The 27,089-nt window shown below is 50.4% G+C and overlaps 3 protein-coding genes across 5 annotated transcripts; 1 reads left to right on the plus strand and 2 right to left on the minus strand.

Moving 5' to 3' along the window:
* The first annotated feature begins 14,656 nt into the window (after nt 1-14,656).
* Dpm3 (dolichyl-phosphate mannosyltransferase subunit 3, regulatory) lies at nt 14,657-15,234 on the plus strand. Its single transcript, XM_048356397.1, has 2 exons — nt 14,657-14,777; nt 14,883-15,234. The coding sequence occupies exon 2, from the start codon at nt 14,888-14,890 to the stop codon at nt 15,164-15,166; it is 279 nt and encodes a 92-aa protein (XP_048212354.1). The 5' UTR covers nt 14,657-14,777; nt 14,883-14,887; the 3' UTR covers nt 15,167-15,234.
* A 1,130-nt stretch (nt 15,235-16,364) lies between these two features.
* On the minus strand, nt 16,365-18,665 carry Slc50a1 (solute carrier family 50 member 1). 2 transcript variants are annotated; one of them, XM_048356394.1, is made up of 6 exons: nt 18,545-18,665; nt 18,237-18,314; nt 17,973-18,096; nt 17,264-17,407; nt 16,802-16,921; nt 16,365-16,727 (listed from the first exon to the last, which is right to left on the minus strand). In XM_048356394.1, the coding sequence occupies exons 1-6, from the start codon at nt 18,622-18,624 to the stop codon at nt 16,626-16,628; spliced, it is 648 nt and encodes a 215-aa protein (XP_048212351.1). In that variant the 5' UTR covers nt 18,625-18,665; the 3' UTR covers nt 16,365-16,625. The 2 variants fall into 2 exon arrangements, with proteins under 2 accessions (XP_048212351.1, XP_048212350.1); XM_048356393.1 differs by having other exon boundaries at nt 17,264-17,425.
* A 1,209-nt stretch (nt 18,666-19,874) lies between these two features.
* On the minus strand, nt 19,875-26,401 carry Efna1 (ephrin A1). Of its 2 annotated transcripts, XR_007212466.1 has the most exons (6): nt 26,203-26,401; nt 22,153-22,448; nt 21,154-21,219; nt 20,946-20,996; nt 20,626-20,785; nt 19,875-20,472 (listed from the first exon to the last, which is right to left on the minus strand). XR_007212466.1 is itself a non-coding variant. In XM_048356396.1 (5 exons), exons 1-5 carry the CDS (start codon nt 26,292-26,294, stop codon nt 20,679-20,681), a joined length of 612 nt encoding a protein of 203 aa, XP_048212353.1. In that variant the 5' UTR covers nt 26,295-26,401; the 3' UTR covers nt 19,875-20,678. The 2 variants fall into 2 exon arrangements, 1 of the variants encoding a protein (XP_048212353.1); XM_048356396.1 differs by having other exon boundaries at nt 19,875-20,785.
* Nucleotides 26,402-27,089: the final 688 nt, after the last annotated feature.

A 27,089-nucleotide genomic window follows, 5' to 3' on the forward strand; every position in this document is an offset into this window, starting at 1 on the left:
GCGAGGCAATTTGTGGTATATACCTGTGGGGACATCATCATGAAAGGTAAGTACAGGAATCTGCAGTCTTGACCTTTGGGACGAGGGGTTAAGGCTGCCAGGCAGGAAGACTTGCCAACATGTTAGAACTGGAATCTATTTTGAAACCAAAGATTAAGAGAGGAATGGCCTTTACCCCTATACTGTACTGTGGGACTCCATGTAGGACTATTACTTCAGCTCTACATTGAGCAAATGAACTTTCTGTTGCAGTTCCCTACCGGCATTGCTTTTCTAGAAATATCCATTCTATTCCAGCATGAACCATGTGCCTGTGTCTAGAAAGACTCCTTGGGCTAGTCACTTCTTTGTTCTGGTGCCTTTAATTTTTCATTTCTTGTCTTTTTTTTTTTTTTTGGCCAGTCCTAGGCCTTGGACTCAGGGCCTGAGCACTGTCCCTGGCTTCTTTTTTGCTCAAGGCTAGTACTCTGCCACTTGAGCCACAGCGCCACCTCTGTCCATTTTCTGTATATGTGGTGCTGAGGAATCGAACCCAGGGTCTCATGTATACGAGGCAAGCACTCTTGCCACTAGACCATACTCCCAGCCCCTCATCTCTTGTCTTATAGGAAGGATTTTAGGACCTCCCTAGTTTTTAGTAAGGAATATAAAGCTGGCCAGCCTTTGAGCAAGCTTTGATGGAAAAGAGGAAAGTAGCTGTCCAGGTTCTACCTTGTCAGGGGCAACACTGCCTAGTCATTCTCTTTGGGGCTACCAGGGTACCCTAAGTCCTCCTGGGTGGTAAAACCTTTAGGATAAAACCCTAAAGGTAAAACCCATTTTGGTCAACTTTGTCTGCTCAATGCTTGATGAAGGCAGTCAGTTGGTGGACTGGTTGAATGAATGCTTCTGCGGATCTACCCTTCTAGGAAAAAAAAACCGTGTACACTGGAGCTGCCTATGTTACAGGAGACCCAGTGAAGAAGAGGTCAAAGGATTTCTGGGCCAGGCGCTGGTGGCTCAGATCTATAATCCTAGCTACTTATGAGGCTGAGGATCAAAGTTTAAAGCCAACCCCAGGCAAATCCTGGAGGCTCTTACCACCAGTTAACCAGCACAAAGCTGGAAGTGACACTGTGGCTCAAGTGGTATGGTACCAGCCTTGACTGAAAAAGCTAAGAGAGAATTCAAAGACCTGAGTATGAGTCCCAGTACCCCCTAAAAATAAGGACAAATTGGGGCTGGGGATATGGCCTAGTGGCAAGAGTGCTTGCCTTGTATACATGAGGCCCTGGGTTCGATTCCCCAGCACCACATATACAGAAAATGGCCAGAAGTGGCGCTGTGGCTCAAGTGGCAGAGTGCTAGCCTTGAGCAAAAAAAAAAGAAGCCAGGGACAGTGCTCAGGCCCTGAGTTCAAGGCCCAGGAATGGCCAAAAAAAAACAAAAATAAGGACAAATTACTAAAGAGGATCCATTAAAAGGTGGGATGGGGGGGGAGCAGGAAGTGTGGTTCAAGTGGTAGGGCACCTGCCTAGTGAGTAGGAGGCTCTGAACTCAATCCCAAGTCCTATCAGAGTCTGGTCACGAGGCCTCCCTACCCTGCCCTTCTCCCATTTGGGGGCAGTAGACTTGTTTGCTCTGAGGGAGTGCTAGGCAGTTTCCTGAAATTCCTGTAGAGGGCACTATGAACTCAGACCTTTCCTGGAGACTTGACACGTTTGCTAGTTGGCCCTAAAGGGTTGGAGGAATGGATGTTGCTGAGTCTGTGGAAGCCAGCTTTCTTTCTTTCTTTCTTTTTCTTTTTTTTTTTTTGGTGCCAGTTCTGGGGTTTGAACTCAGGACATGGGCACAATCCCTGAGCTTCTTTTGAGTAAGGCTACCACTCATCACTTGAGCCATAGCACCACTCTGGCTTTTCCTCTTAGCTTCTTGTATGCTAGGCAAGCACTCTACCACTAAGCCACATCCCCAGCTGAAGCCAGTCTTCTTGAAGGACCTAAGACTGGCCCAGTTAGGAGGGCTGAAGCCTCCTCTTCTCCTCGATGCTGAGAGGAGCTAGTTCAGTGGAGAATACAGCCTCCTTGAGAGGGTGGCAGCTCTACTCCCCAACTCACCTACTGAAGTTACTCGTAGGAAGACCTGTGATATGTGGGGCGCTCCAAAGGAGGCGAGAGGTTGTCTGAAATGGGCCTTGGGCCTGCAAGGTGGCTGGTTGGTTCTAGGTCTTGCTGTTAAACCTTGACTTTGTTCTAGCTTTGACTTTGGAGTGAGAGCAGTGGTCAAAGGCCAGGTCCCTGTCTACTTGGGTGCAAACAATCGCGGGATGGGGTCTTCTGAAGGGTCTAGCCCCTCGGCATGCTGTTTGGGTGGTGCCAGCATCGCTTCTGTGGCTAGACAAGGATCCAAACAGCAGGTACCAGGGTAGTGCCCAATGCTTTGGGCACCTGCTGCCACCCAGGGGCAGCATGTGGCCCAGGAGTAATGACCCCTTAGTTAGGGAATGAATACATTTACAAGGCAGATTGGCGCCGACCGCAGCTCTCCACCCAGCCTATCTTTGTGGTGCCTAGTTGCAAGCCGCGTACACCTGACCTGCCAATTAACCCTGGCAGGGGTATTACAGCCACCTAATCACCATCATTAAGTAGAAGGGGTGGGGGATGAGGACATCATGGCTTCCAGGGACCTGAGGGTGAAAAAGGCAAAGACCAACCTCTTGGACCCTGGGCTCCTGGGGCCAGCAGGAGGTCCCACCCCAGAGGCCCTAGACCTGAGGGAGAGAAGGGCAGCCTGTCCCTGGAGGACAGAGGGAAGCCAGATGTTTCCTCCTGCTCCCTCACACGTGGCTGAGACACTTGGGACACCCGGCGACAGCTCCGGAAACAGGAGTAAATAATACAGGGGGAGGGGCTGTGCACAAGCAGGAGGCCTTTGTGACTCCTGACCTAGAAATGGAACTTGGGGCAGAAAGTGATGCCACCTGTGGAAAGGCCAGTGGGACGCTGAGACACACAGCAAGCAGGGTCCCTAACTCTGGTGGGTGGGTGGGGGGGGTGTACTCTTCAACATCATCCCTGGCATGAGGAGTGCCTGGCATTTAGAGCATGCCGGCGGGTCAGGGCGGGGACAGGGGGTGCCCAGGGCAGGCAGGGAGGGGGAGTTTGCGCCAGGCCTTGGCTCCAGCCCTTTCCGGCCCTTATTGTCCTTGGTGAGAACAGGACGCTGTCCCGTTCCCACTGCCTGCTCCCCCCCCCCCTCCCAGTTCTGCTCTCCAGGGGCTCGGGAAGGATGTTGGGAAACAAGAGAAAGCCAGAGGCCCGTAGAGGCAGAGATGCTGAGAGACACAGAGACAGATACAAAGGGAGAAAGGTTTCATCAAAAATGCATTGAAGTTCATTGTGAAGTAAACTGGCCCAAGGCACTGTGGGAACTCTGAAAGAATGGGAAGCCTGAGGCCCTGCCCTCTGGGGGACCTCCAGGCTGGCTAGTCTGGTGTTTGGCCCTCCCTGACTTAGGATCCCTAACTGGACTGCCTCCTAAGCAAACAATGATAGGACCTTAGCACAGACACAGCGGGGGCACTTAATTGCTTCCTTCAGGTGCATTTCTTTGCCACCCTCCTAGTAGGGAGGGGGCCAGGATCTTGTTTCCCAATGGACCCTTACAGGAACGGAGGGCCAGCTGGTCATGCAGAAGTTGTAATGGCAAATGCTATTTGGCTGAGTTTCTGCAGGGGCAGAGATAGAAGCCCCCAGTGGGCCAGTCAAGCCCCCACCCCCACCACCTATGGCAAATGCCTTAGGTTAGCCATTGCCAGAAGCAGAGTTTAGACCTTTCCCCTGGGCCCCTAGGGGCATCTACGTGCACAGGCCTCTGCAGCAGTGCCCCAGGCATGGTAGGAGTCTTGCACCCACAGGTCTATTTCTATTCCCTGGAAGACGCTTAAAAATTGAGAAAACCAGTCATAGCTGCACTTGACAAATTAACACGAAGTTAATACAGATCATTATAGGATTTATATATTTTTCCTATCATAAGAACTGCAGATGCTATTTTATCAGTTAAGTCTATGGGGGAATTTAAAACAAATGCATGAATTCAGGAGGGAAAAAAAAGTCTATGGGAGAAAAAAAAACAACAAAACATGCTGGCTGCTGGTGGCTCACGCCTGTAATACTAGGTACTCAGGAGGTTGAGAATTATGGTTCCAAGCCAATCTTTGAGTGAAATAGTTAAAGGACGTGCCCAGACCCTGAGTTTATGCCCCAGTACTAGCAGGGGAAAAAAAGAAAGAAAGGAAAAAGTCAGGCTGGGATGTAGCTCAGTGGCAAAGTGCTTGCCTAGCTAGTGCAATGTCCTAGGTTTGACCCCCAGTACAAAAAAAGAAAAGACACACACACACAAAAAAAAAAAAGTTTAAGAAAAAAAGCCTATGGTATACTAGTTGCCAGTGGCTCACACCTGTAATCCTAGCTATTCAGGAGGCTGAGATCTGAGGTGTGTGGTTTGAAGCCAGCGGAGACTGAAAAGTCCCCCCTCCCCTTGAGACTCTAATCTTCAATTAACCACACAAAAAACAAAAGTAAAGCTGTGCCTCAAAGGGTTAGAGCTCTAGCCTTAAGCAAAAGAGCTCAGGGACAGTGCCTAGGACTTAAGTTCAAGCCCCACAACCCCCCAAAAAATCTATGGTAAAAATAAATGAATAAATAATTTAGATGGACATGTTAATGGGTACACTAGGTGAACTGACATGTTCTTTCTATTTTTTTTTTTTTTTTTGGCCAGTCCTGGGTCTTGGACTCAGGGCCTGAGCACTGTCCCTGGCTTCTTCCCACTCAAGGCTAGCACTCTACTACCTGAGCCACAGCGCCCCTTCTGGCCGTTTTCCACATATGTGGTGCTGGGGAATCAAACCGAGAGCTTCATGTGTACGAGGCAAGCGCTCTTGCCACTAGGCCATATTCCCAGCCCTCTTTCTATTTTCTTTTGGTACTGGGTTTGAGTTGCCGGCTTCATGCTTTAGCTCAGCTTCCAGCTTTTTTAAAATTAGTTAATGGGAGATAAGAGTCTCTGGATTGGGCTGGGAATATGGCCTAGTGGCAAGAGTGCTTGCCTTGTTTGTATACATGAAGCCCTGGGTTTGATTCCTCAGCACTACATATAATAGAAAAGGCCAGAAGTGGCGCTGTGGCTCAAGTGGCAGAGTGCTAGCCTTGAGAAAAAAAAAAAAAAAAAAGCCAGGGACAGCGTTCAGGCCCTGAGTCCAAGCCCCAAGACTGGGGAAAAAAAAAAAAAAAGTCAGGCTGGGAATATGGCCTAGTGGCAAGAGAGCTTGCCTCCTACACAAAGCTCTGGATTAGAATCCCCAGCACCACATATATAGAAAACGGCCAGAAGTGGCGCTGTGGCTCAAGTGGTAGAGTGCTAGCCTTGAACAAAAAGGAAGCCAGGGACAGTGCTCAGGCCCTGAGTCCCCCCGGGACTGGCCAAAAAAAAAAAAAAAAAAGACTCCGAATTTATTTGTCCAGGTTGTCTTAGAACTACAATCTTCAGATCTCAGCCTCCAGGGTAGCTAGGATTATAGGCATGAATCACCACTGTCTGGCTTCTTCTTCTTCTTTTTTGGTATATATTTGAAAATTCCATCATAAAAGTCCAATCAATTTCATGGTAAGGCCCTTCTGTCCTAGAGTTACAGTGTGACAAAATTCAAATTCCAAGATAACACCAGAAGTCTAAATTTGAGGCTCTGTGTGACAATAAAGCCTGAGCCAAATGGCCCTCTTGACCTGCCAGGAGCCCTTCTCTGAGACTCTTCTCACCCCAATTAGGCTGGAAGAGTAGAGCCCGGGAAGGTCTCCCTATTCACTTGAGCAGATGCTGCTCTGCTAGGCCTGGAGAGCAAGATTGCTGTCTACATGGCCCACATCCCACATAAAGAAAAAAAGAAAAAAGCTCTGCCACCTTTTTCTCTAGGTCAAGAGTTACTCTGAGGATTGACCTGCAGCTATTTCAAGAGATTGCTGGGAAGGGGTTTATGTATGACTCCGTGTGTGAAGGGAAAGATCCCTACTCCTTCCTACCCTTAGCCTCAGCCCCCTCTGCAGCTCCTGTGCTCCAGGCCCAGTTATGACAGACTTTCAGACTTCAAGGCAGCACATGAGATGATGGAAAAAAAAACACTTCTTAAAATCAGACAGCCCCGAGTTCTGGTTTGGGCTCTGACACTTAGAATTTGACTGGAACAAGTCAAGTGACCTCTCCACACCTTAAACCTCCTTGATTGTGAAATGGAGCTCAGAATACCTACAATAGGTTAAAGATAATGAGGATTTCTGTTAAATAATGGAGAAGAGCCTAGTATGATATTGCCTAAAAGGCATTTGATAAATGGGATAAATGTCCATTTTCTGTGGAATGGCAACTCTTTTTTTTTTTTCCTTTGTGCTTGTTCTTGTGTCTCAGGATCTGGGCACACTGTCCTTGAGCTTTCGCCCATGGCTAATGCTTTATCACTTGAGTCACAGCTCCATTCCTGGTTTTTGTGGAGATAAGAATCTCACAGACATTTCTGTGTAGGCTTTTTTCAAACCTCGATCCCCAGAGCTTTGGCTCCTGAGTAGCTAGGGTTATAGACTTGAGGGTGCCCTGCCTCCCTTGTCTCAGTCTCCTCCTCCTCCCCCTCCTCCCCTCCCCCTCCTCCCCTCCCCCTCCTCCCTTTCCTCCTCCTCCTCCCCATCCTCCTCTCCTCCCCCTCCTCCCCCTCCCCCTCCCCCTCCTCCTTCTCCTCCTCCTCCTCCTCCCTTTCCAATATGGCACTGCAGAATAAAATCCAGAGCTACTCATGCTAGGGAAGTGTTTTACCACTGAGCTACATTCCCAGCCCTGTGTGGATGATAAAGTTAACTTTTTTGTGTGTGCCCATCCTGGGGCTTGGAATCTGGGTCTAGGAAATGTCCCTGAGCTTTTTTAATTAAAGCTAGTATTCTACTACTTGAGCCACAGCTTTTTTTTAGTTGTTAATTGGAGACAAGTATTTCCCAGACTTTTCACACAGCCAGCCTCAAATCTTTTTTTTTTTTTGGCCAGTCCTAGGCTGTGAACTCAGGGCCTAAGCACTGTCCTTGGCTTCTTTTTTGCTCAAGGCTAGCACTCTGCCACTTGAGCCACAGTGACACTTCTGGCCATTTTCTGTATATGTGGTGCTGAGGAATTGAACCCAGGGCCTCATGTATACGAGGCAAGCACTCTTGCCACTAGGCCATATCCCCAGCCCCCCAGCTTCAAATCTTGATCCTCAGATTTTAGCCTCTTAAGTCACTAGGTGCCCAGCTGATAGAGTTAATCCTAGCTACTCATGAGGCTGAGGTCTGAGGATGAAGATTCAAGACCAGCTCAAGCAGATAAATCCAAGAGACCTTTATCTCTAACCAGAACTGGAGTCAGTCATGCAAGAATGAGAGGCCCTGAATTCAAACCCAAATACAAGCACTAGCAACAAAAAAATCCCTTTTTTTTTGTGGTGAGACTCAAAGAGCCTCAAACATGGTAAGCAAGTGCCTTATCCCATCCCAAATGTGTGTGTGTGGTGTGTGTGTGTGTGGTGTGTGTGTGTGTACTAGGTCTTGAAGTCAGGGCCTTCAGTTCTCACTCATCTTTGTTACAGTTCCTCTCTGTTTGAGCCATGCCTTCAGTCTGGCATTTTGCTGGTTAATTAAAGCGGATATTGTGCAGACTATTTAGGATGGCTTCGACTACAATCTTTCTAGGTCTCCCAGGCTCCTGAATACCTATTATTATAAGTGTGAATAGGCTTTTTAAAAAATTGGGTTTAAGTTACTACATATATTTCACAGAATACATTTTAACTTTCACAATGATGAAAAATATTCTACTCTATATAGCTTATGAAGTCTATGAACTTTAACAATAAAATCATTTCCTCCATTTAGGCTTTTTTTTTGTTTTTGTTTTTTGGTCAGTCCTGGCCCTTGAACTCAGGGCATGAGCACTCTCCCTGACTTCTTTTTGCTCAAGGCTAGCACTCTACCACTTGAGCCACAGCGCCACTTCCGGCTTTTTCTATATATGTGGTGCTGAGGAATCGAACCCAGGGCTTCATGTATATTAGGCAAGAACTCTTACCACTAGGCCGTATTCCCAGCCTGCTTCTTTCTTTTCTTTGTCTCTTTCTCTTCCTTCCTTTCCTTCCTTCCTTTCTTTTTTTTTTGGCCAGTCCTGGGGCTTGGACTCAGGGCCTGAGCACTGTCCCTGGCTTCTTTTTTGCTCAAGGCTAGCACTCTGCCACTTGAGCCACAGCGCCTCTTCTGGCCGTTTTCTGTATATGTGGTGCTGGGGAATCGAACCCACGGCCACAAGTATACGAGGCAAGCACTCTTGCCACTAGGCCATATCCCCAGCCCCTTCCTTCCTTCCTTTCTTTCTTTCTTTCTTTCTTTCTTTCTTTCTTTCTTTCTTTCTTTCTTTCTTTCTTTCTTTCTTTCTTTCTCTCTCCCCCTCCTTTCCTCCCTCCCTTCCTGCCTTTCTTCCTTCCTTTCTTTTCTTTTCTCTCTTCCTTCCTTCCTTCCTTCCTTCCTTCCTTTCTTTCTTTCTTTCTTTCTTTCTTTCTTTCTTTCTTTCTTTCTTTCTTTCTTCTTTCTTTCTCTCTCTCTCTCCCCCTCCTTCCCTCCCACCCTTCCTGCCTTTCTTTCTTTCCTTTCTTTCTTTTCTTTTCTCTCTCTCTTTCTTCCTTCCTTCCTTCCTTTCTTTCTTTTGAATACCACAGATGGTTCATGCCTGTAATCCTAGCTACTCAGGAGGCTGAGATCTGAGGTTCACTGTTCAAAGCCAATCTGAGCAGCAAAGTACAATCAATCACCAAAAGAGCTGAAGTAGATAGAGATGTGGCTCAAGTCGTAGAATGCTAGCCTTAAGCTAAAAGAAGCTCAAGGACAATGCCCAGGCTGTGGGTTCAAGCCCCAGGTTTGGCATAGACACACACACACACACACACACACACACACACACACACACACTAAAACTTTTAGAGACAGGGCTGACCAGGATTGCAGATATAAACCAGATTTTTAAAAACAAACCAACTGGGGCTGGGAATGTGGCTTAGCAGTAGAATGCTTGCTTAGCATGCATGAAGACCTGGGTTCAATTCCTCAGCACCACAGAAACAGAAGTTCCTGACAAAAGTGACCGGAAGTGATGCTGTGGCTCAAGAGTGCTAGCCTTGAGCAAAAAGAAGCGAGGGACAATGCTCAGGCCCTGAGTCCAAGGCCCAGGACTGGCAAAAACAAACAAACAAAAACAACAACAACAAAAAACACCAATCAAATCTTTTAGAGATAAGATCTCACTGTGTTGCTCAGGCTGGTTGTCTGGAACTCTCGGGTTCCTGCAATGATTCTGCTTCAGCTTCCTGAGTAGCTGGGAGGACACAGGTTCACCTCACTGTGCCTTGACAATAAATGTTTATTGAAAGAGAAAGAACCCTAAGAGTTCTAGGAGCAGCACAGCGGTTACATATATTCAACCCTTTGGTGGAGCTAAGCATCCAGCCTGTGTCATCTGTAAGCTGCTCAATTCCTAAAGTGAGCCAGCCAAGTGCTTCTCCAGGATGCCCGGGTCTGAGTTCAGGCCTCTCGTCCCTCAGGCTGTCGTCTTCTCCCATCTTCGGGTGCTGTAGGTTATCTTCTCCAGAAACCCTGACTCACTCAACCACCTCCAATCGGCCGCTCATCTCTGCTCTACCATTTCCCTTGAAGCTTGTCTGTAATTTTCCAAGTATGAGATTTTGCTAATTATAGGTATGTCTGACCTGTTGCCCGTAGGACACTGCAGGTACCCTGAGGGCAGGCACCGCCTCTTTACAACCTGACGACCTGGAAAACTCTCCAAAGACCCAGTCATCACCTGTGGGCACCGAAAAGTCCTCCTGCCTGACAGGGTAACACATAGACTCCTACCAGAGTCACAGGTTGGGACCCCTGACCTGAAGGACCAACCTCTCACCCTTAACTCAAATATGTGTCCTTTTCTTTTGCTGCCAGCTCCCTGCCACTTTACCACTTGAGCCTCATCTACAGTTCTGGTTTGTTTGTTTTTTTTGCTGGTTAGGAATGCTACAAGCAAATGTGGGCATATTTCTTCAGACTTCTGTGGAGTTCAGCTCAAGGATCATGTCCTCTAAGAAGCCTTCCTGAGTCTTGATCCGTCTTGGGGAAGGGAGAGATGATGACTGCTCACCACTGTTCTCCTTGGTGCTCACAAGTGTCCTCTACAGACCGCCAGAAAGCATGTGGAATTGCAGGCAGTTCTGTTTCTTTGCCCACTATCATCATTATCTCCAGACCGCGCTATAAATGGCAGATGAGGGAGGGAAGCACCAGTCAGCATTTGATGGCCCAGAGCTTTCCTGGTTCTAAGAAATCGAACTTTTCCTGAGGCTCCAGGGTGTCCACATAGGATCTTTGACCTTGGAAAGCTCTGGGCAGTGTCTAGCAGATTCTTTTGGTCCAACTCTTTGATCTTTTTGAAGTTTATCAGTCTTCTGCTACAAGGCAGGGTAGAGTATGCATGATTATAGCCTAGTCTGAGAAGCAATGCAATTTGGGGTTTAAAAACTGGACTTATAGAAGCCCAGGCATAGAAGCACATATTTGCAATCCCAGCTACTGGTGGATACAGAGGTAAGGGAGTTCAGCTAAGACAGCAAAAATTCTTTCTCAAACAACCAAAATAATAGGCTTCGGAGTATGGCACAAGTGTTAGAATGCCTGCCTGACAAGGAAGAGGCACTGACTTCAAACCTAGTAGCTGCCAAAAAAAAAAAAAGATAAAGGGAGGGTATTGGAAGCAAGGTTCAAGTAATTTGAGTACTAACATGGCGAGCTGGGTTGGACTCCTAGCATCCATAAACAAGTAAACAAACAAACATCGAACTTTTATGTGTTTTTTTTTTTTTTTTTTTTGGCCAGTCCTGGGGCTTGGACTCAGGGCCTGAGCACTGTCCCTGGCTTCTTTTTGCTCAAGGCTCTGCCACTTGAGCCACAGCGCCACTTCTGGCCGTTTTCTGCATATGTGGTGCTGGGGAATTGAACCCAGGGCCTCATGTACACAAGGCAAGCACTCTTGCCATAGGCCATATCCCCAGCCCCAAACATCAAACTTTTACAGCCTGGTTGTCCTGTTCACTTAGCTGTATAACCTTGAACAAATAACCTTTCTGGACTTCACTTTTCTCAGCTGTATAATAGAAACAGTAACTGGTCCTTTCCCACGTTGCCCTCAAGATTAAGCAAGATATTGCGGGCAGGGTTCTCCAGACAATGTGTGGCATTTGGGAGGCATGTAGTGGGTGTGTTTATGGGCTGCAGTTGTTATGAAAAGCTGTCATTAGTTATTTGTCAGGGCTGAGGACACACCTTAGCCCCTGCACTGCCTTCTTGTCCCCTTGCTGTCATCATTCAATGCTTCACAAGCCCACTGAGATAAGTTCCTTCTGCAGATGATGAACTGCATGTTTGTTGATCTTTCCTGCTTTGGCTGGCTTTAGTTTCAGAGAGAGGTACATTCCAAATCTGAGAGCCTCTCTCTCTCTTCCTTCCTTCCTTCTTTTCTTCTTTCCTTCCTTTTTGTTTTTCTTTCAAATTAAGAATCTGAGAGCCCCTTCCTTCCTTTCTTCCTTCTTTTCTTCCTCCCCACCCCCCCCACCTTTTTTTTTTTTTTTTTTTGCCAGTCCTGGGGCTTGAACTCAACCTGGGCACTGTCTCTGGGCTCCTTTTGCTCAAGGTTAATGCTCTAAGACTTGAACCACAGCACCCCTTCTGGCTTTTTCTGTGATTAATTGCAGACAAGAGTCTCATGGACTTTCCTGCCTGGGCTGGCTTGAACCGCAGTCCTCAGATCTCAGCCTCCTGATTGGCTAGGATTTACAGGCATGAGCCACCCAGGCCTGGACAGATTTGTTTTTGTTTTCCCAAGGACATCTTTCTGGAGACCTTCTTCCCTGGCTACTTTTCTGTCTTTCTTTTCAGGAGAGGTCACATGGACCAAATCTCTCTCTTTCTCTCTCTCTCTCTCTCTCTCTCTCTCTCTCTCGTCTGTGTCTCTGTCTGTGTCTCGGTGTCTCTGTCTCTCTCTCTCTCCGTATATGTATATATCTATATAAATAAATAAATATATATATATATATATATACACATTTTAAAATTTATTTTTTGTCAGTCCTGGGGCTTGGACTCAGGGCCCTGAGCACTGTCCCTGGCTTCTTTTTGCTCAAGGCTAGCACTCTACCACTTGAGCCACAGTGCCATTTCTGGCCATTTTCTGTATATGTAGTGCTGGGGAATTGAACCCAGGGCTTCATGTATGCGAGGCAAGCACTCTTGACACTAGGCCATATCCCTAGCCCTATATACACATTTTTTAATTTTTTTTCTTTTTTTTTTGGCCAGTCCTGGGCCTTGGACTCAGGGCCTGAGCACTGTCCCTGGCTTCTTCCCACTCAAGGCTAGCACTCTGCCACCTGAGCCACAGCGCCCCTTCTGGCCGTTTTCCATATATGTGGTGCTGGGGAATCGAACCGAGAGCTTCATGTGTAGGAGGCAAGCACTCTTGCCACTAGGCCATATTCCCAGCCCCACATTTTTTAAAAATAGAAAAACCAAAGGTTTATTAGGATGTTGGTACAAGAGAGACATGGAAAGCAGCCAGGTAGAAGAACTTTTTTTTTTTGGTTAGAGACTGGGACTCGAACCCAGTACTTGATGCTTTTGCCCATTGACTAATACTCTACCAACTGAGCCATGCTTCAACCTCAAGGGTTTTTTTTTGTTGTTGTTGTTGGTTGTGGGGCTTTGAACTCAGAGCCTGGGCACTGTCCCTGAGCTTTTTCATTCAAGGCTAGTGCTCTATCACTTCTTTTTTTTTTTTTTTTTTTTTTTTTTTTTGCCAGTCCTAGGCTGTGAACTCAGGGCCTGAGCGCTGTCCCTGGCTTGTTTTTGCTCAAGGCTAGCACTCTGTCACTTGAGCCACAGCACCACTTCTGGCCATTTCTGTATATGTGTTGCTGAGGAATCGAACCCAGGGCCTCATGTATACGAGGCAAGCACTCTTGCCACTAGGCCATATTCCCAGCCCCATGCTCTATCACTTTGATCCACAGCATCACTTCCAGTTTTTTGGTGGCTAATTTGGAGATAAGAATCTCATGGACCGGGCTGGGACGGGGCTTAGAAAGTGGGGTGTGTTGGTGCATGACTGTAATCCTAGCACTCAGGAGGCTGAGACAGGAGGATCAAGAGTTTGAGGCCAGCCTGGGGTTACGTAGGGAATTTGAGGCCAGTCTGAAGAGATATCTTGTCTCTTAGGGATGGAACACAAAGGTGCAATGCCTCTGTCCCTCTGAACATATAAAATAATATTTATCAAAATGAATTCAAGGAAATGGAAACAAGGGCTTTTTGTTTGTTTTTGTTTCTGCTGCTGGTGAAGATAGAGTTGTTTTTTATTTGCTTCTTTTTCTTTTTGCTTGTTTATCTTTGGGGGTGGTAAAGGGAGGTACATTAATGGAGGGACTAATGGCGAGCAAATGCAGCAGTGGTATTCACTAGTCACTCTGTTGAAAATGAGCTATACAACTTGTGCTGGGTTTAGGAGGGAAAAACTGAGAGGGAGCAAAGGAAGGGGTTACATTGCCCAAAAAGTAACTGTACTCATTACTTGACTTATGAACCGATGACCTCTTTGTATATATCACTTTTATAATAACAATAAAAATGTATATTCAAAAGCCCCGGGCGGCCGGTTAGCTCAGTTGGTTAGAGCGTGGTGCTAAAAAGACAACCCCCCCCCCCCCCCCCCCCCGGCTAGGAATATGGCCTAGTGGTAAAGTGCTCGCCTCCTAAAAAGCCCCTGTAGAAACAGAAAAGAACCCCACATTATCCTTTCCAGTATTTCTTCCCTTTCTATTATTAAATTGTACTACCTTCTTTTCTACCAAATTATAAGTGTTTGAAATAACATTTACCCTTTTTCTGTTTCCAATGATGTAACTCGTCTGAATACCTAACAAACCATTTAACACAATGAATACCAGGAAGTTAAAATATGGTGGGGTTTTTTTTTTTTTCTGGGAAGCTTGAGAAGATGCAGTAGTTAAATTAATGTAAATTACGTGAAAGTTGAACTAAGTAGCTTGAGGGCAGGGATGAGGGTGGAAATAGGGGAGAACAATGCAAGGGCTGGCACTGATCAAGATGCGTTGTACTCATAATCTGACCCGAGGAATTGAAAACTTTTTTGTACAACTACTTATAAATAAATAAGTTCTCAAGAAAAAACAAAACCAAGAAGACACAAACCCCCATTTCCACCTCCCCCCCCAAAAAAAAAACACCCTCCTAAGTGTTTGAATGAATGTGTCAGTAAATGAATAAATGGAATAAATGGATTTTTTTTGGCACTGGAGAACTGAGTTTAAAAGACAACAATATTACATCTTCCACCTTGTAGCGATGTTTAGGGATGTCAAGCATTCTACAAGTCCCACGCCAGCTTGAAAGACGGCTGCGAGGGAGGGAGGCGAGGCAGAGGCCAGGGCCGCCAGCGGCCAGCAGGATGGAGAGTTCCGAGCGAGCGCTGGGCATCTCCCTAAGAACTACAACTCCCACAAGGCCGTGCGGGGAGCGCAGCGCGAGCGTCGGAAGACGTCAGGACGCTTGACGCGGGCCCCGGCAGCGCGGATGGCGGGACTGCACGCCGCGGGGGACTACGTGTAGATGGTACGTCCAGGACTGCATGGAGAGGGCGAGGCGGGTGGGTGCCGTGAGGTTCGAGCCGTGGAGCGGGACGGCGGGAGATCTGAGCTTTGCTTTCTCTTCCCACAGTGACCATGACGAAGTTAGCGCAGTGGCTTTGGGGACTGGCGCTCCTGGGCTCCACTTGGGCGGCCCTCACCATGGGCGCTCTGGGCCTGGAGCTGCCCTCGCCATGCCAGGAGGTCTTGTGGCCGCTGCCCGCCTACTTGCTAGTGTCCGCCGGATGCTATGCACTGGGCACCGTGGGCTACCGCGTGGCCACTTTTCACGACTGCGAGGACGCCGCCCGAGAGCTGCAGAGCCAGATCCAGGAAGCCCGAGCTGACTTAGCCCGCCAGGGGCTGCGCTTTTGACTCTCCCCTCCCCCTCACCTCATTACAGCCCCTCCCAAACCCCATTAAAGAAAAGGTTTATTTTTTGATCGTGTGTAGTTTGAGTATGGCATTGGGGACTGTGTGTACAGATCTTGAGAGAGAGGTGGAAGAACTTGCATCTTACTGGTGTTCATTATTTTTGATTGAAAGGAGGCAAAGATATTTTCTCGGGGTAGAAATGTCATTTCATTTTCCTGATCTTATTTTTATTATTATTATTTTTTGGCCAGTCGTGGAGCTTGAACTCAAGGCCTGAGCACTGTCCCTGGCTTCTTTTTGCTGAAGGCTAGCACTCTGCCACTTGAGCCACAGCACCATTTCTGGCTTTTTCCATATATGTGGTGCTAAGGAATCAAACCCAGGGTTTCTTGTATATGAACCAAGCACTCTACCACTAGGCCATATTCCCAGCCCCCCTGATCTTCTTAACCCTGTCAGGAAGCCTTTCAGGGGAGGGGGTCGGTTATAGACAGCTGCCACCAGGTCTGGCAGGAAGTACTTAAATTAACTCCCATTCTTTATATCTTCCAAGGTGTGTGTTTAGTGGTCAATCCTAGGGCTTGAACTCAGGGCCTGGGCACTGTCTCTCTGCTTTTTTTTTTTTTTTTTTTTTTCCTCAAGGCTAGTGCTCTACTACTTGAGCTACAGCTCCACTCTGGCTTTTTGGTGGTTAACTGGAGATGAGAGTCTCATCGACTTTTCTGCCTGGGCTGGCTTGGAACCATGATCCTTAGATCTCAGCCTCCTGATTAGCTGCTCTGAGGTCAGTCCTTTTTTCCAACCTCCCTCCAAAATTTCCCCCCCCCCCAAACATTTATTTTCAAGGTCCATTCTTTTAAAAGCCTTCCGTGGTCTTCCCAGCTTCCTAGTTCTTTCAAGTCCATTTTTTTTTTTTTTTTTTGGGCCAGTCCTGGGGCTTGGACTCAGGGCCTGAGCACTGTCCCTGGCTTCTTTTTGCTCAAGGCTAGCACTCTGCCACTTGAGCCACAGCGCCACTTCTGACCATTTTTGCATATGTGGTGCTGGGGAATTGAACCCAGGGCCTCATGTATACGAGACAAGCACTCTTGCCACTAGGCCATATCCCCAGCTCCTCAAGTCCATTTTTTGAGCCACTAACAGCCTGAGAATAACTAGATCTGCCTTTCACCAAATCAGGAATAAAGAATGAGGTATGATGGACAAGGGCTGAGGAAGAGTTTATTTTAAGGCACATTCTAAAGATAGCCTGATCTCCAAAATTAAAAAAAAATCTTAAAAAAATATGTGATTTCATCTCTTAGGTTCTACCTGTTCTTCTAAGTAAAGCTCTTTTCTTTGATCCCTTTGATCTTTAAGTCATTTCTTTTTCCCACTTGCACCCATGAAACTGGTCATCAGGATGAGCTGAAAAAAAAGGAGTTCTCTTTGGTACCAAGTTGGCATTAGGTGCCTGTGGTCAGGTTTGCAGGAGCCGATAGTTCCTGTCTTGCTCTGGACGGTACTTCCAGAAAAGCCATAGTCGAATAAAGCTGGTGATGATTCCTGGAAGGTTGGGCACCTGAAATAAAAGGGCTGTTAAGAAAGGAGCTAGTTTTCCACTTGGCAGACTTGCCACAACATCTGTGTTCTTACCATAATATAAGGATCTTTAAGTCGAAACCCATAGAGGGACCAGGAGGCAGAGGTAAGGAGGGTGGCAATGGTGAGGGAGAAGGAGAGGCGCTTGGTTGACTTTGTCTGAATTACCTTGGCCTGTGGGGAAAGAATAAAACACTAAGAATTTCCTCATAAAAAAGTCAAACAATGGACTGGGAATGTGGCTTAGTGGTAGAGCGCTTGCCTAGCATGCATGAAGTCCTGGGTTTGAATCCTCAGCACCACATATACAGAAAAAGCCGGAAGTGGTACTGTGGCTCAAGTAATAGAGTGCTAGCCTTGAGCAAAAAGAAGCCAGGGATAGTGCTTAGGTGCTGAGTTCAAGCCCCAGGACTGGCAAAAACAAACAAAAAAAGTCAAACAACCTCTGTGATTGGTTATCTAACCCTTCTGTCCTGCCTCCCATTCTCACCCAATTTCCTGGTCAGCCCTACTCACCAAGTCAGCCAGTGGTGAGAGGTACATGCTGATAGTAAAGACACTGCAGAAGAGGCCCAGTTGCTGAAGCTGGGCCGCAGGGTCTGGCACCAGGAGCCAAAAGTAGCCATAACCCAGGAGAAGGACCCCCAGCAGGGCTGCAGTCTGTAGGAGCACAGTATGCTGTAGGGAAAAGGAGTCATATTTGCAGGTGTGTCCCCAAACACTCTCTGACCTCCCTGCTGTCATTCATCCTGTCTTCTCCCATACTCCAGTGTGGAAGCTAACCTCACTGCCCTGTCACATCCTCTTTCCCTACAGTGATTGGATGGAGCAGTCTTATCCACACAACACTGGAGACCTCCTCAAAACTTTGCACACCCTGTAGGATCCTGGTAAATGCTTGTGTGAATGAGTAGGGAAACAGCTAATCAATCATCTGATTATCAGCCACTAGTCCTGGCCCTGAAGGAAGTATGGAGACAAAAGCCCTTTCTCAGCCTGTTTGGTAGCACAGGGCAGTACAGGCAGCCCTAAGCTAGGTAAATTGCTAGCTTTGCTAGAGTAGGGGGTCATATGTCAGTCTGGAGGAAGCAGAAAGGAAAGGCTGGAGGGCCTTCGAGGGAAAGGAGGTCATGCCAGCCTGTTAAAGTTTTCTAGGAAGTAGTGTTTGCCCTGCCAACAAAGCAGGATGTGCAGCAGAGAGGTGGGTCCAAAGGAGGGCCTCTACCTTCTGAGGGCAGTAGTGCAGATACACCAAAATGTACAAGGTCTGAAGCACAGCACCCACGGTGTTGACGACGACGAGGGTCCCATCTCCCTTCAGGACCCCATAACTCAGCCAGCTCAGGTTACTGCAAAGAGGAGGGAGGCAATGTGGGGATATAGCCAGCGGGGTTGAGTGTGGCAGGGGGTTACCAGGAGGCTTCTTCATCGGTCCTCCTGCCCCTCCTCTGCCTCCCTTATCCGTCCCGTCGCAGGCGTGCACTCTCACTTGACATCCGTGGTGAGAAAGGGCAGGAACTGGACGCTGTCCACACTGCGGGTCATCTGCATGTGCCTGAGGTCCGAGCTGTAATGGGGCCCCAAAGGGAAGAGTATGGGGTGAGTGGGCGACCTCCGGGGCGTCTCACCCTCCCTAGCGCCCGCAGACCCGGCTCCCAGCTCCTCTGCCCTCGCAACCCGAATACCCGCGACCCGATCCCACTGGGGTCCCTGGGGTAGCCTGGGGCTGTGGTTAAGTCTCCATCCATTCTCCTGACTTCCTGGTCTGGCCCTAACCCAGCCCGGCCGCGCTCTCACAGGCCGGTGGAGAACATGGCGAGGGTGAAGAGCACGCAAGCTCCGGAGAGGAGCGAGTCGGCCACGTCGCCCGCCTCCATCCCGCCACCGCCAAGCGCCAACAAGCTCCCGGGACCGGCTAGCTCCGAAGCCCCGCCCTGCGCCTGACTCCGCCCCTTACCACGCCCCCCCCGCGGCCTCCCTCCGGAAACCGCGCGGGAACACGGTCCGGCCCGAGAGGGCCCGAGAGCGCCGTACCGGAACTCCACGCCTCGGAGCGCCGTGTGAAACACGGTTCTCCCAGCCGCTGGTTCCTGCCGTCCAGCTCCTGAGCGCGCCCTCCATGCCGCGGTCCGTCCCCGTCCTCGGGCTCCGCGCCTGGGGCCGCCCCGCGCCGCCCCGCACGGCCGCTCCTCACACCGCTGAGCGTCCCCACACGCGCCCCAGGGCTCAGAAGTTAGGCCCCGCCGCACTTCTCGCGTCCCACCCCCAGCTCCAGATCAACCTCAGCTGCCCAGGATTTGGGAGGCTTTCCCGTGGAGTTCCTGAAGCCTTTTCCCCTGCCTTTCCCTTAAATAGCAGGGGTTGCTGGAAGTACAATCTTCCTGGGTCAGATGCCCTCCTTCTTCGGCTACAAGCCTGGCTTTACACGGCCCACTCGACCCATGGTCGCCCACCCCCCCCCCTCCTCGCTGCTGGGAACTTTCCCTCCCCGCCTCCCCCAAGCCGCTGCCGGGCAGGGCTGTGGGGTGGGGCGCACGCCTCAGCTGGCGTCCAGCTTCCCTGACTCACCCAGATACAGGAGTACCTGAACGGTTTGCCAAGGCCCAGCGCTGAGGGGGTGGGAGGGGGGTAGAAGTGGGACAGGAAGAGCTTCCAGAGTAGGGTGCGGAGTCGAATCTGTGAGATTGCTGTGGGAACGCTCTCGCACTGCAGAACTCTCTGAGAAGGAAACACCCCACCCTGTTGGCCTGGTAAGGGGCAAGTTCTCTTCAGAGAGAAATTCAAACCCAGTTGCTTAAATTCTCTTTCCCTCCTGTGTATTAAACCCAGGGCCTCCTGCATTGCTAAGCAAATGCCCTGCCACTGAGTTACAGCCTTAGCATGCATATATATATATATATATATATATATATATATATATATATTTTTTTTTTTTTTTTTACTTTGCGGCAGGGTCATGTTAACTTTCTCAGGCTAGCTCAAATTTGCCATCCTCCCACCTTAGCCTCTAGAGGAGCTGGGATTACAAGCTTGTACTACTCCATCCGCAGCCCCAGTGACTTCTGACCCAGTACACAGCAGGGACTCTGTGATCAAAGTCAACACGGAGGGACAGTAAAGCAAACATGTCCAAAAACAAACAAACACATTGCTTTATTTTGAGACAAAAACATTGTATAAAAAAAAACTCCAGTTGTAGAAATCAGCAGACACACGACAAGTTTATATACAATACTGTACATGTGGGCCCTGCCCTTTAAGCTACACTCTAGGCAGTGCGAACACTCGGGCCCTGCCCTTAACAACTATACTCTTCTGAGAACAGGTTGGCACAGCCCCCCCCCCCTTGCTGGCACAGCTCCAAGGAGTGCTGCCCCAGATGGGGAGAGGATACAGTGCCTGGCTACAAACCCCTCTGTGGCCACTCCACAGACGGAAGTCTTGCTGGGAGATGCTGGGTCAGCCCAAGCACACTCTCCTGTACCTGGCTCCCATGCAGGAAATGGTCTCTTGCTTTTCCTTTAGTCAGTTCATCCAGATGTCCTGGCTCGCTCTCTCTGGGAGGGGCACCTTGCCAAGCGCGGTGCCCGTCTCCATGGCCTTGGGCCCCTTCCAGCTCAGCTCCTGCTGGGTCCTCTCCAGGGACCATATCTGCACAGCTTGTTTCTTTGGCTTAAAGGCAGGGATGGCAGGGAAAGGACTGTCCTGCTTCTTTCTCCATTCCTCTGAAGTCGAGGTGGGGATGGTACCATCAGGCTGGCTGTCCTCCTTTGGGCTGAAACCCTTAATACTGACCCGTTTTGAGGCTGCTGGGTGGCAGCTTGTGCATGTCACGGGAATGGTTCCCAAGGCTGGAGTTTGGGGACAGGTCAAGGTGCCTGTCCCTGCTTCCTCAGCCCAGTTCCGATTCTCAGTCCAGATGTGTACTCCTTCACTGAGTTCGCAATAGTAGAAGAGGCAGGAGCAGCACAGCCCAGGCAAGTGGGAAGAGGCGGGGGGCAGCACTGTGACCGATGCTATGTAGAACCTCTGCATCGTCTGTAAGATGAGAACATACGAGCCTCACGGTAAATGGTTCCATTATTTGCACTGGCCCTTAGCCTTTAGAGTTTTCCCAGTCCCTGCCTGGCAAAAAATCCCACCTCCTATACCCATCCTTTCCAAGCAGACCCCTCCCTTGCTTCCAAAGCTTACCTACCTGCTTGAAGTCTCTTCTCCTGCTCATTGGCATGGGCTTGAGGACTGTGAGCTGGAAGACAAGAGTAGAGACAGATCAAGGATCTTGCCAGGAAGACAGAGGGGTATGAGTTCCAGGTGGGCTGACAGTGGACCTTCTCTCCCATGCCAGACCACTACCCACCCGGCACAGAGATGGAGGGAGAAAGTCCACAGGGACTGACACTCACTGATTTTGCCGTCGACAGTCACCTTCAACTTCAAGCACTGGTTTTCTTGGTGGTAGATGGGTTTGGCTACAAGACAAGCCCCCAGGAAGTTAATATAAGCCCACATGTGACTGGTGGTCCTTCTTTCTCCACTCCCTGCCCACTTTCCATCTATCTTTTCTCTCTAGCCTCCATTCTTACATTCCTCAGTCGTCCTCCTCCCTACTTCCTGCCCAATGTCCGGCACATTCTCTCATTCTTTAGAACAGCTCTCAACATTGGCAGAGGTGGTGAGAAGGACATAAGAGACTGTCCCCTCCTTACGTTCCCATCTTCATTCTCCCAGCCTGAAATTTAGTGAGACTTTCCTAAGATGTTCCCTTTACTTCTTATACAATCTTGCCTAGGCCCGACTAATGACTGAATGAGCCTAGGCCTATTTTACACAAAGGCTGACTTGTAACGCTTTAAGAGCTAACAGTAGCTCTTCACCACCCTAAAGATAAAAGTCCAAATTCCTAGCAGTGTTTGGATCCCTAGGATCTGTCCTGTCCACTCTTCAAGCCGACCTCTTGCGACTTCTTGTGTGCCGACTGCTCAGGAATTCCTTGAAGAGGTTATGTTCCCTTTCTTCACATTCCTTCATACTTAGCTAGTTCCTCCACTTCTTCTAAGCTCAGCCCTTTCTATGCTTCCCAACCTGGCGTGTGCCCAGGTCACTTCCCCAAGGCCCATGCACTCGTGTCTACCACATCACACTGTTCTAATGGTCTGTTTTGCTTATGTGTGCTCCTTCTAAGCTTCTTTAAAGGTAGGGATTCTGAAGTATTTATCTTTATGCCCACAGTGCCAAGTGGATTTCCAGTATACAGCAGAAACTCACTTGACACTTGTGATGGGAAGAATTCAGGATTAGAAGGTACGTCGTGTTACCCCACTCAGCGTGTACCTAGCCATACACATCGTGCCACTCGTCCCCAAGTACACACACCTCCGTACCTCCCTCCCATGCACACTCACAGATGTAGTAGTAGCTGTGCCCTTCCTTGAATTCCTTGCTCAGGATGAAAGGTGTGAAGCGCTGGATCTTCTCAGTCAGCTTCTCTGGGCCATGTTTGGCGTTGGGTTTGTTGCATTGCCAGCGGACGGGGTCCTTGGGTTGAGGCTGGCATGCCACATACTCAGGATGCTCCACTAGGTACAGTGTGTATTGCTCCATGTCAGTGACCGCCACAGAGTCATCCTCATAGTGCGGACAGATAATGTCCAGGTAGTCGTTCAACTGTAGGTGCACTGTGTAGTCCTCGTCGTGGAACCTGAATGAGAGGAAGCAGGTAGGTGGTCATTCAGAAGCCAGACCACATCTGGAATCCTAGCTACTCAGGAGGCTGAGGTCTGGGATGGTTCAAAGGCACGCCCAGGCAAAAAAGTCCAAGAGAGTCTTTATCATCAATGAACCAGCTCAAAAGCCAGAAGTGGAGGAGTAGATCAAGTAGTAGCGCACCAGCCTTGAGCACAAAAGCCAAGGGAGAGCTTAAGGTCCTGAGTTCAAGTCTCATTACTGGCACTGGCAAACACACACGTGTGTGCACATGCACATGGACACACACACACACACAAACTAGGCTAGTACTTTGAGCCTCTACTTGTTTATGTGACTCTTTACATTTCACACTAGACTCTAAAAGATTATTCCAAAACTTCAGCTCCCGATACTTACCAGTCTTGATCTCTTACATCTCTCTCCATCATCTTCAAACATTCCCTCCACAACCACCATCTCCTATTCATTCTCCTCCAAATAGCATCCACTCAGTATCTTTCAAGTACCAAAGCGCTTTTCATAAGCCTCCGGTATTTGCCCAAGGAAGGGCTTCTAAATGTTTCTGTAGCCCAGTCATCTTTCTGTTCTACTTATAAGACTTACCCAAGTTTATCCTCCCAGTTATTCCTTTAAATGTCTACTGTCTTCAGCCTGATGCCCTACAGGCCCATTCTGTGATCAGAATCCAAAGAACCCTTTCTCTTTGTCACCCTTGTGTTGAGGCCCATTTATGTCTCCCTTTCTCTTACTCTTCTGACTGCCCCTCAATTCCCCTGCTCCCCACAGACTGTCTCCCAAGGCTCAGGCTCAGTTTCACTTTGCCCACAACCCATAGTCCAAAACAAGCCCACAGACAATGCCCCTCCCTGATCCTTTAAGTTAAAACAATTCGTGTCAAATCTCAGGTCTTGCTACTCAAGTTCATGATGCCATCTTTTTATCCCTTTCTCTCAGAGCATCTCCAAAAATCCCTGTCAATATCCAAAGGCTACATTCTCACTTCTCTTATTAAATGCTGGAGTTCTTTCTTTTTTTTTTTTTTTTTTTTTTTTTGGCCAGTCCTGGGCCTTGGACTCAGGGCCTGAGCACTGTCCCTGGCTTCTTCCCGCTCAAGGCTAGCACTCTGCCACTTGAGCCACAGCGCAGCTTCTGGCCGTTTTCTGTATATGTGGTGCTGGGGAATCGAACCTAGGGCCTCGTGTATCTGAGGCAGGCACTCTTGCCACTAGGCTATATCCCCAGCCCTGGAGTTCTTTCTTAAACCTGAGATTGCCTTTCTCCTCTCCTCCTCCGCAGGTGGAGCCACCTCCCCTCCCCCTAGTTTATATCCCCCCTTCCCAAGACTGCAGGCTCCAGCCTGACTGCCCACCGGCCCCTCCTCCCCCAGCTCCAGACACCTGGCTCCAGCCTGGGTAGGGTCCTGGTAGGGAGAAAGTGCCTCTCCCCGCCCTCACCCCGCTGGCGGCAAGCTGGTCAGCTTCTCTGAATTCCCCCAAGCCCTGCCAGCAAGAGACTCAGCAGAGCTGGCTGCCAGCTTGCTTCAAACTTAAGCTCTGGGCATAGGTGAGATGGGGGTGCAGAGGGGAAGAGGGGAGATTTGGCTTAGAGGTCTCTGAGGTGGGCACCTAGTGCCCAATCTGCCCGACCCCCCCAGGAGGCCTGGCCTGGCGGCAGCGTGGGGCCTCTGGCCCTAGGAGCTGGGCTTACAGGCCCCTCCCCCAGCCCTGGGGAAAAGAGGAGCTCAGGGAGGCTTTTAAAATTCCTCTCTGGAGAGATAAACATAGAAGCCATTTCAGAACAGGTATTTCAGCTCTAGGCCTGGCGTCTTTCCCCCATTCCCGTGACGGGCTCTGACTCATTCCTTATCCACCTCTGCTACCCGCCCCAGCACTCCCGAGAACCGGTGGAAATGCACCTTGTCAAACAGGGGCAGCCCACAGGACCCCGGCCCCGGCGCAGAGTTGCTCCAGACTGGCCACCCGGCAAAGGGCGCCGGCAGATCTGAATGAGCAAGGTGCCTGCCCCTGCAGAGTGCTCAGGGGGCAGTACTCTTCCCCTCACACCGCCCCTGGCGATCCGAGCAGATGCCCACTGCCCTGAGTCACCCATGGGAGCCTCACACCCGCCCAGAGGAGTGCCACCTCATCTCTGCCCCAAGCTGGGCCAGCTCCATTGCCGACAGACTCCTCTCTGGGCTAGCTTCCCTTTAATCCTGGGTAGACTTTTCTCTGTGTGTGTGTGTGTGTGTGTGTGTGTGTGTGTGTGTGTGTGTGTGTGTGTAAGAAGGAACAGGGCAGAAGCTGTGTTGTGAGGGTAACAGTCACCCCTTTCTAGGGGTACCATCTCCTCCATCTCCATGGCCTGCACTGGACTATTGCTTACCATCTGGGAAAAGGGGCCGAACTGGCGTCAGGGAAGGCAGGGAGGGGGGCAAGGAAGAGGCTCCTTCCTGAAAGGGAGGAAACCTGGGAGCTTGGGAACGGAAAAGGCCAGAGTTCCCTGCTCCCTACTAATGGCTTCCTGTCCCCTCCTCCTCCTCTAGCCAACACCTGGCATGGGCATAAACAGGGACTTTGCTCTCTCCCACTAGCAGAACAACAGGACTGGGTCAAGGAGGCAAAGAGCAAGCAGAAGGAGTAGGGAGCTGGAGGACTGGCTGGGCTGTCCTGGCAAGCCTCAGTCAGGAGTACAGTCGCTTCTGGAGGTGGCACCTGGCTTTTCCTTGTCCCCTCAGCATGATCTGAACAACAGGCCACTCATAGGCAATGCCATGTATGTGTGTGTGTGTGGAGGGGGGGTACATGTGTATATGTCTGTGTGTATACATCTGTGTGTGTGAGGGGTAAGAGGCAGGCATGGCATGTTAGGGTTAGGGGTGTTCTGATGAACCCCCCCCCCCCCAAGCTGCAAGGCCTTCTTCCATTCCTTGTACCATGCTACCCACCCCCTCTCCTGGTTTCCTACAAATATTGTTCCCATAACTTCAGAAAACTCAAGGGCAAGAACAAAGGGTCTGACAGAGCGTCTTCCTCCCAGTGCCATTTGCCTCACAACCCTAAACCTGCCCAGGAAAAATTAACTCCTTCCTATCCAGAGCTCTCTGTAGCCTGTTAACCCCTTCATTCCCTCTGAAGCTCCCATGACCTCTCACCTTTTCTTCTGTTTGAACCACCTTAGCCTCCTAAACAAGGGACTCCCTCAATCTACCTATGTGCAGCATCTTTCTCACACCACCCCAAAAGACCTCTTGTGGGGGGGCTGTTCAGAATCACCTTAAATACAGAACGAATGCTAAATCCCTGGGGCCCAGAGCTCTCTGAGGGTCTTTCCAGGGTTAAGGAACACTCTACATACTCCTGGTGTCACATCAAGTGCCTGTCAGTGTGGGCAGATGCCCAAGTGGCACACCAGAAGGGGCACCGTAGTTTCCTAGTGGGCAGCCCACAGAAAGAGCCCTGGAGTCTGTGGCAAATAGCCTGCACTCCAGTCAGGAACGCTGGGCGCGGGTCCTTCACTTGAGTGACAGGGTGCCAGAGGGCAGGAAGGGAAGGGCAGAAGCAGCGTCTGTGCAAGTAGATGCGGGCTGGCTCCTGCCCGGGGTGCAGGGCCCGGAGAAAAACCCACAGGATCCCTCCCACCTCGGGCCACTTCCCCTAGGCTCAGGTCAGAGCCAGGCCGAGACAGTTCACCTGGGGAGGGGCAGTGCCAGCCAGGCGCCCGGGCTGCCAGCGGGAGACGGGGCTTACTTGGGATTTGAACTGTTCCAGAAGACGGTGTGGCGGTCAGCAGCGGCCAGACTGCAGCATAGACCCAAGAAAGGGGCCCAAAGCAACTCCATGGCGCAGGGCCAGGCCGGGCCGGGCGAGGACGAGGGGCTCCTCGGGGTCTGGGCTCCCGCTGGCTTCTCCACGGCACCGTCGGCACCGCGCTCACAGCTCTGGCCCCTTCCCCGGGCGACTCCGCCTTTTGGGCCGGCGCCGCCCGACACCGCCCCGCCCCCGCCCCCGCCCCGCCCGGCGCGCGGCTGCCCGGGGGCTGGGGGGCTGGGGCGGTGGAGGAGGGGAGGGCGGGAAGGCCGGCGCGGAGGCCTGAGGTGCGGGGGTTGGGGGGGGCGGGGGCCGGCTTTCCGGGTCCGGCCGATCTCCACCGAGCCGCGTGTTCTGCCACTCGGGGGGGGGGGCGCTGCGTGGAGCTTTCTGTGGACTTTGTGGGACTGCGTGCAGGCGCGTGCTGCAAGGCGAGGGAAGTGGCGCGCGTAGGCCCGCGAGCGCGGGAGCCGGAGCCGGAGCCGGAGTCGGCGCCCCTGGCCGGGGCGGAGAGGCCGGCACCGTCCTCGGGACTCGCACACACCCAGGCTGGGCTCCCACACTTTCCCCCTCCACCTCCACCCCACCCCACCCCCCTCCATTCCTGGACGCCGCGCGCGGCCGCTGCCCCTCCCCGCACACACGCACGCACGCACGCGGCTGTTTGTTTTTGTTGGGTTTGTCAATGTTGTCTTTGTTCAAGAGATTGTGTCATCGCCTGGATGCCGGGAATCAAGTGCGACCGTGTGTAACGTGCGCGGCCGGGGTCCGAGGCACCTCCACGGGCGCCGGGCCATCCGTGTGGAGGAGGAGCACGCGGGACCCCG

The sequence above is a fragment of the Perognathus longimembris genome, chromosome 11 (assembly GCF_023159225.1).
Source record: "Perognathus longimembris pacificus isolate PPM17 chromosome 11, ASM2315922v1, whole genome shotgun sequence".
Lineage (NCBI taxonomy): Eukaryota > Metazoa > Chordata > Mammalia > Rodentia > Heteromyidae > Perognathus > Perognathus longimembris.

Bases quoted from the DNA above. Each gene is read 5' to 3' on its own strand.
- Dpm3 (XM_048356397.1), top strand. From the start codon at position 14,888: ATGACGAAGTTAGCGCAGTGGCTTTGGGGACTGGCGCTCCTGGGCTCC.
- Slc50a1 (XM_048356393.1), bottom strand. From the start codon at position 18,624: ATGGAGGCGGGCGACGTGGCCGACTCGCTCCTCTCCGGAGCTTGCGTG. The intron at 18,097-18,236 runs GTGAGAGTGCAC...TCCTCTTTGCAG, and splicing joins TTTCTCACCACGGATGTCAA to TAACCTGAGCTGGCTGAGTT. The intron at 17,426-17,972 runs GTAGAGGCCCTC...TTTTCCCTACAG, and splicing joins TGCACTACTGCCCTCAGAAG to CATACTGTGCTCCTACAGAC.
- Efna1 (XM_048356396.1), bottom strand. From the start codon at position 26,294: ATGGAGTTGCTTTGGGCCCCTTTCTTGGGTCTATGCTGCAGTCTGGCC. The intron at 21,220-22,152 runs GTGAGTGTGCAT...CTTGTCTTGTAG, and splicing joins GCACAGCTACTACTACATCT to CCAAACCCATCTACCACCAA. The intron at 20,786-20,945 runs GTAGGTAAGCTT...CTCATCTTACAG, and splicing joins GGAGAAGAGACTTCAAGCAG to ACGATGCAGAGGTTCTACAT.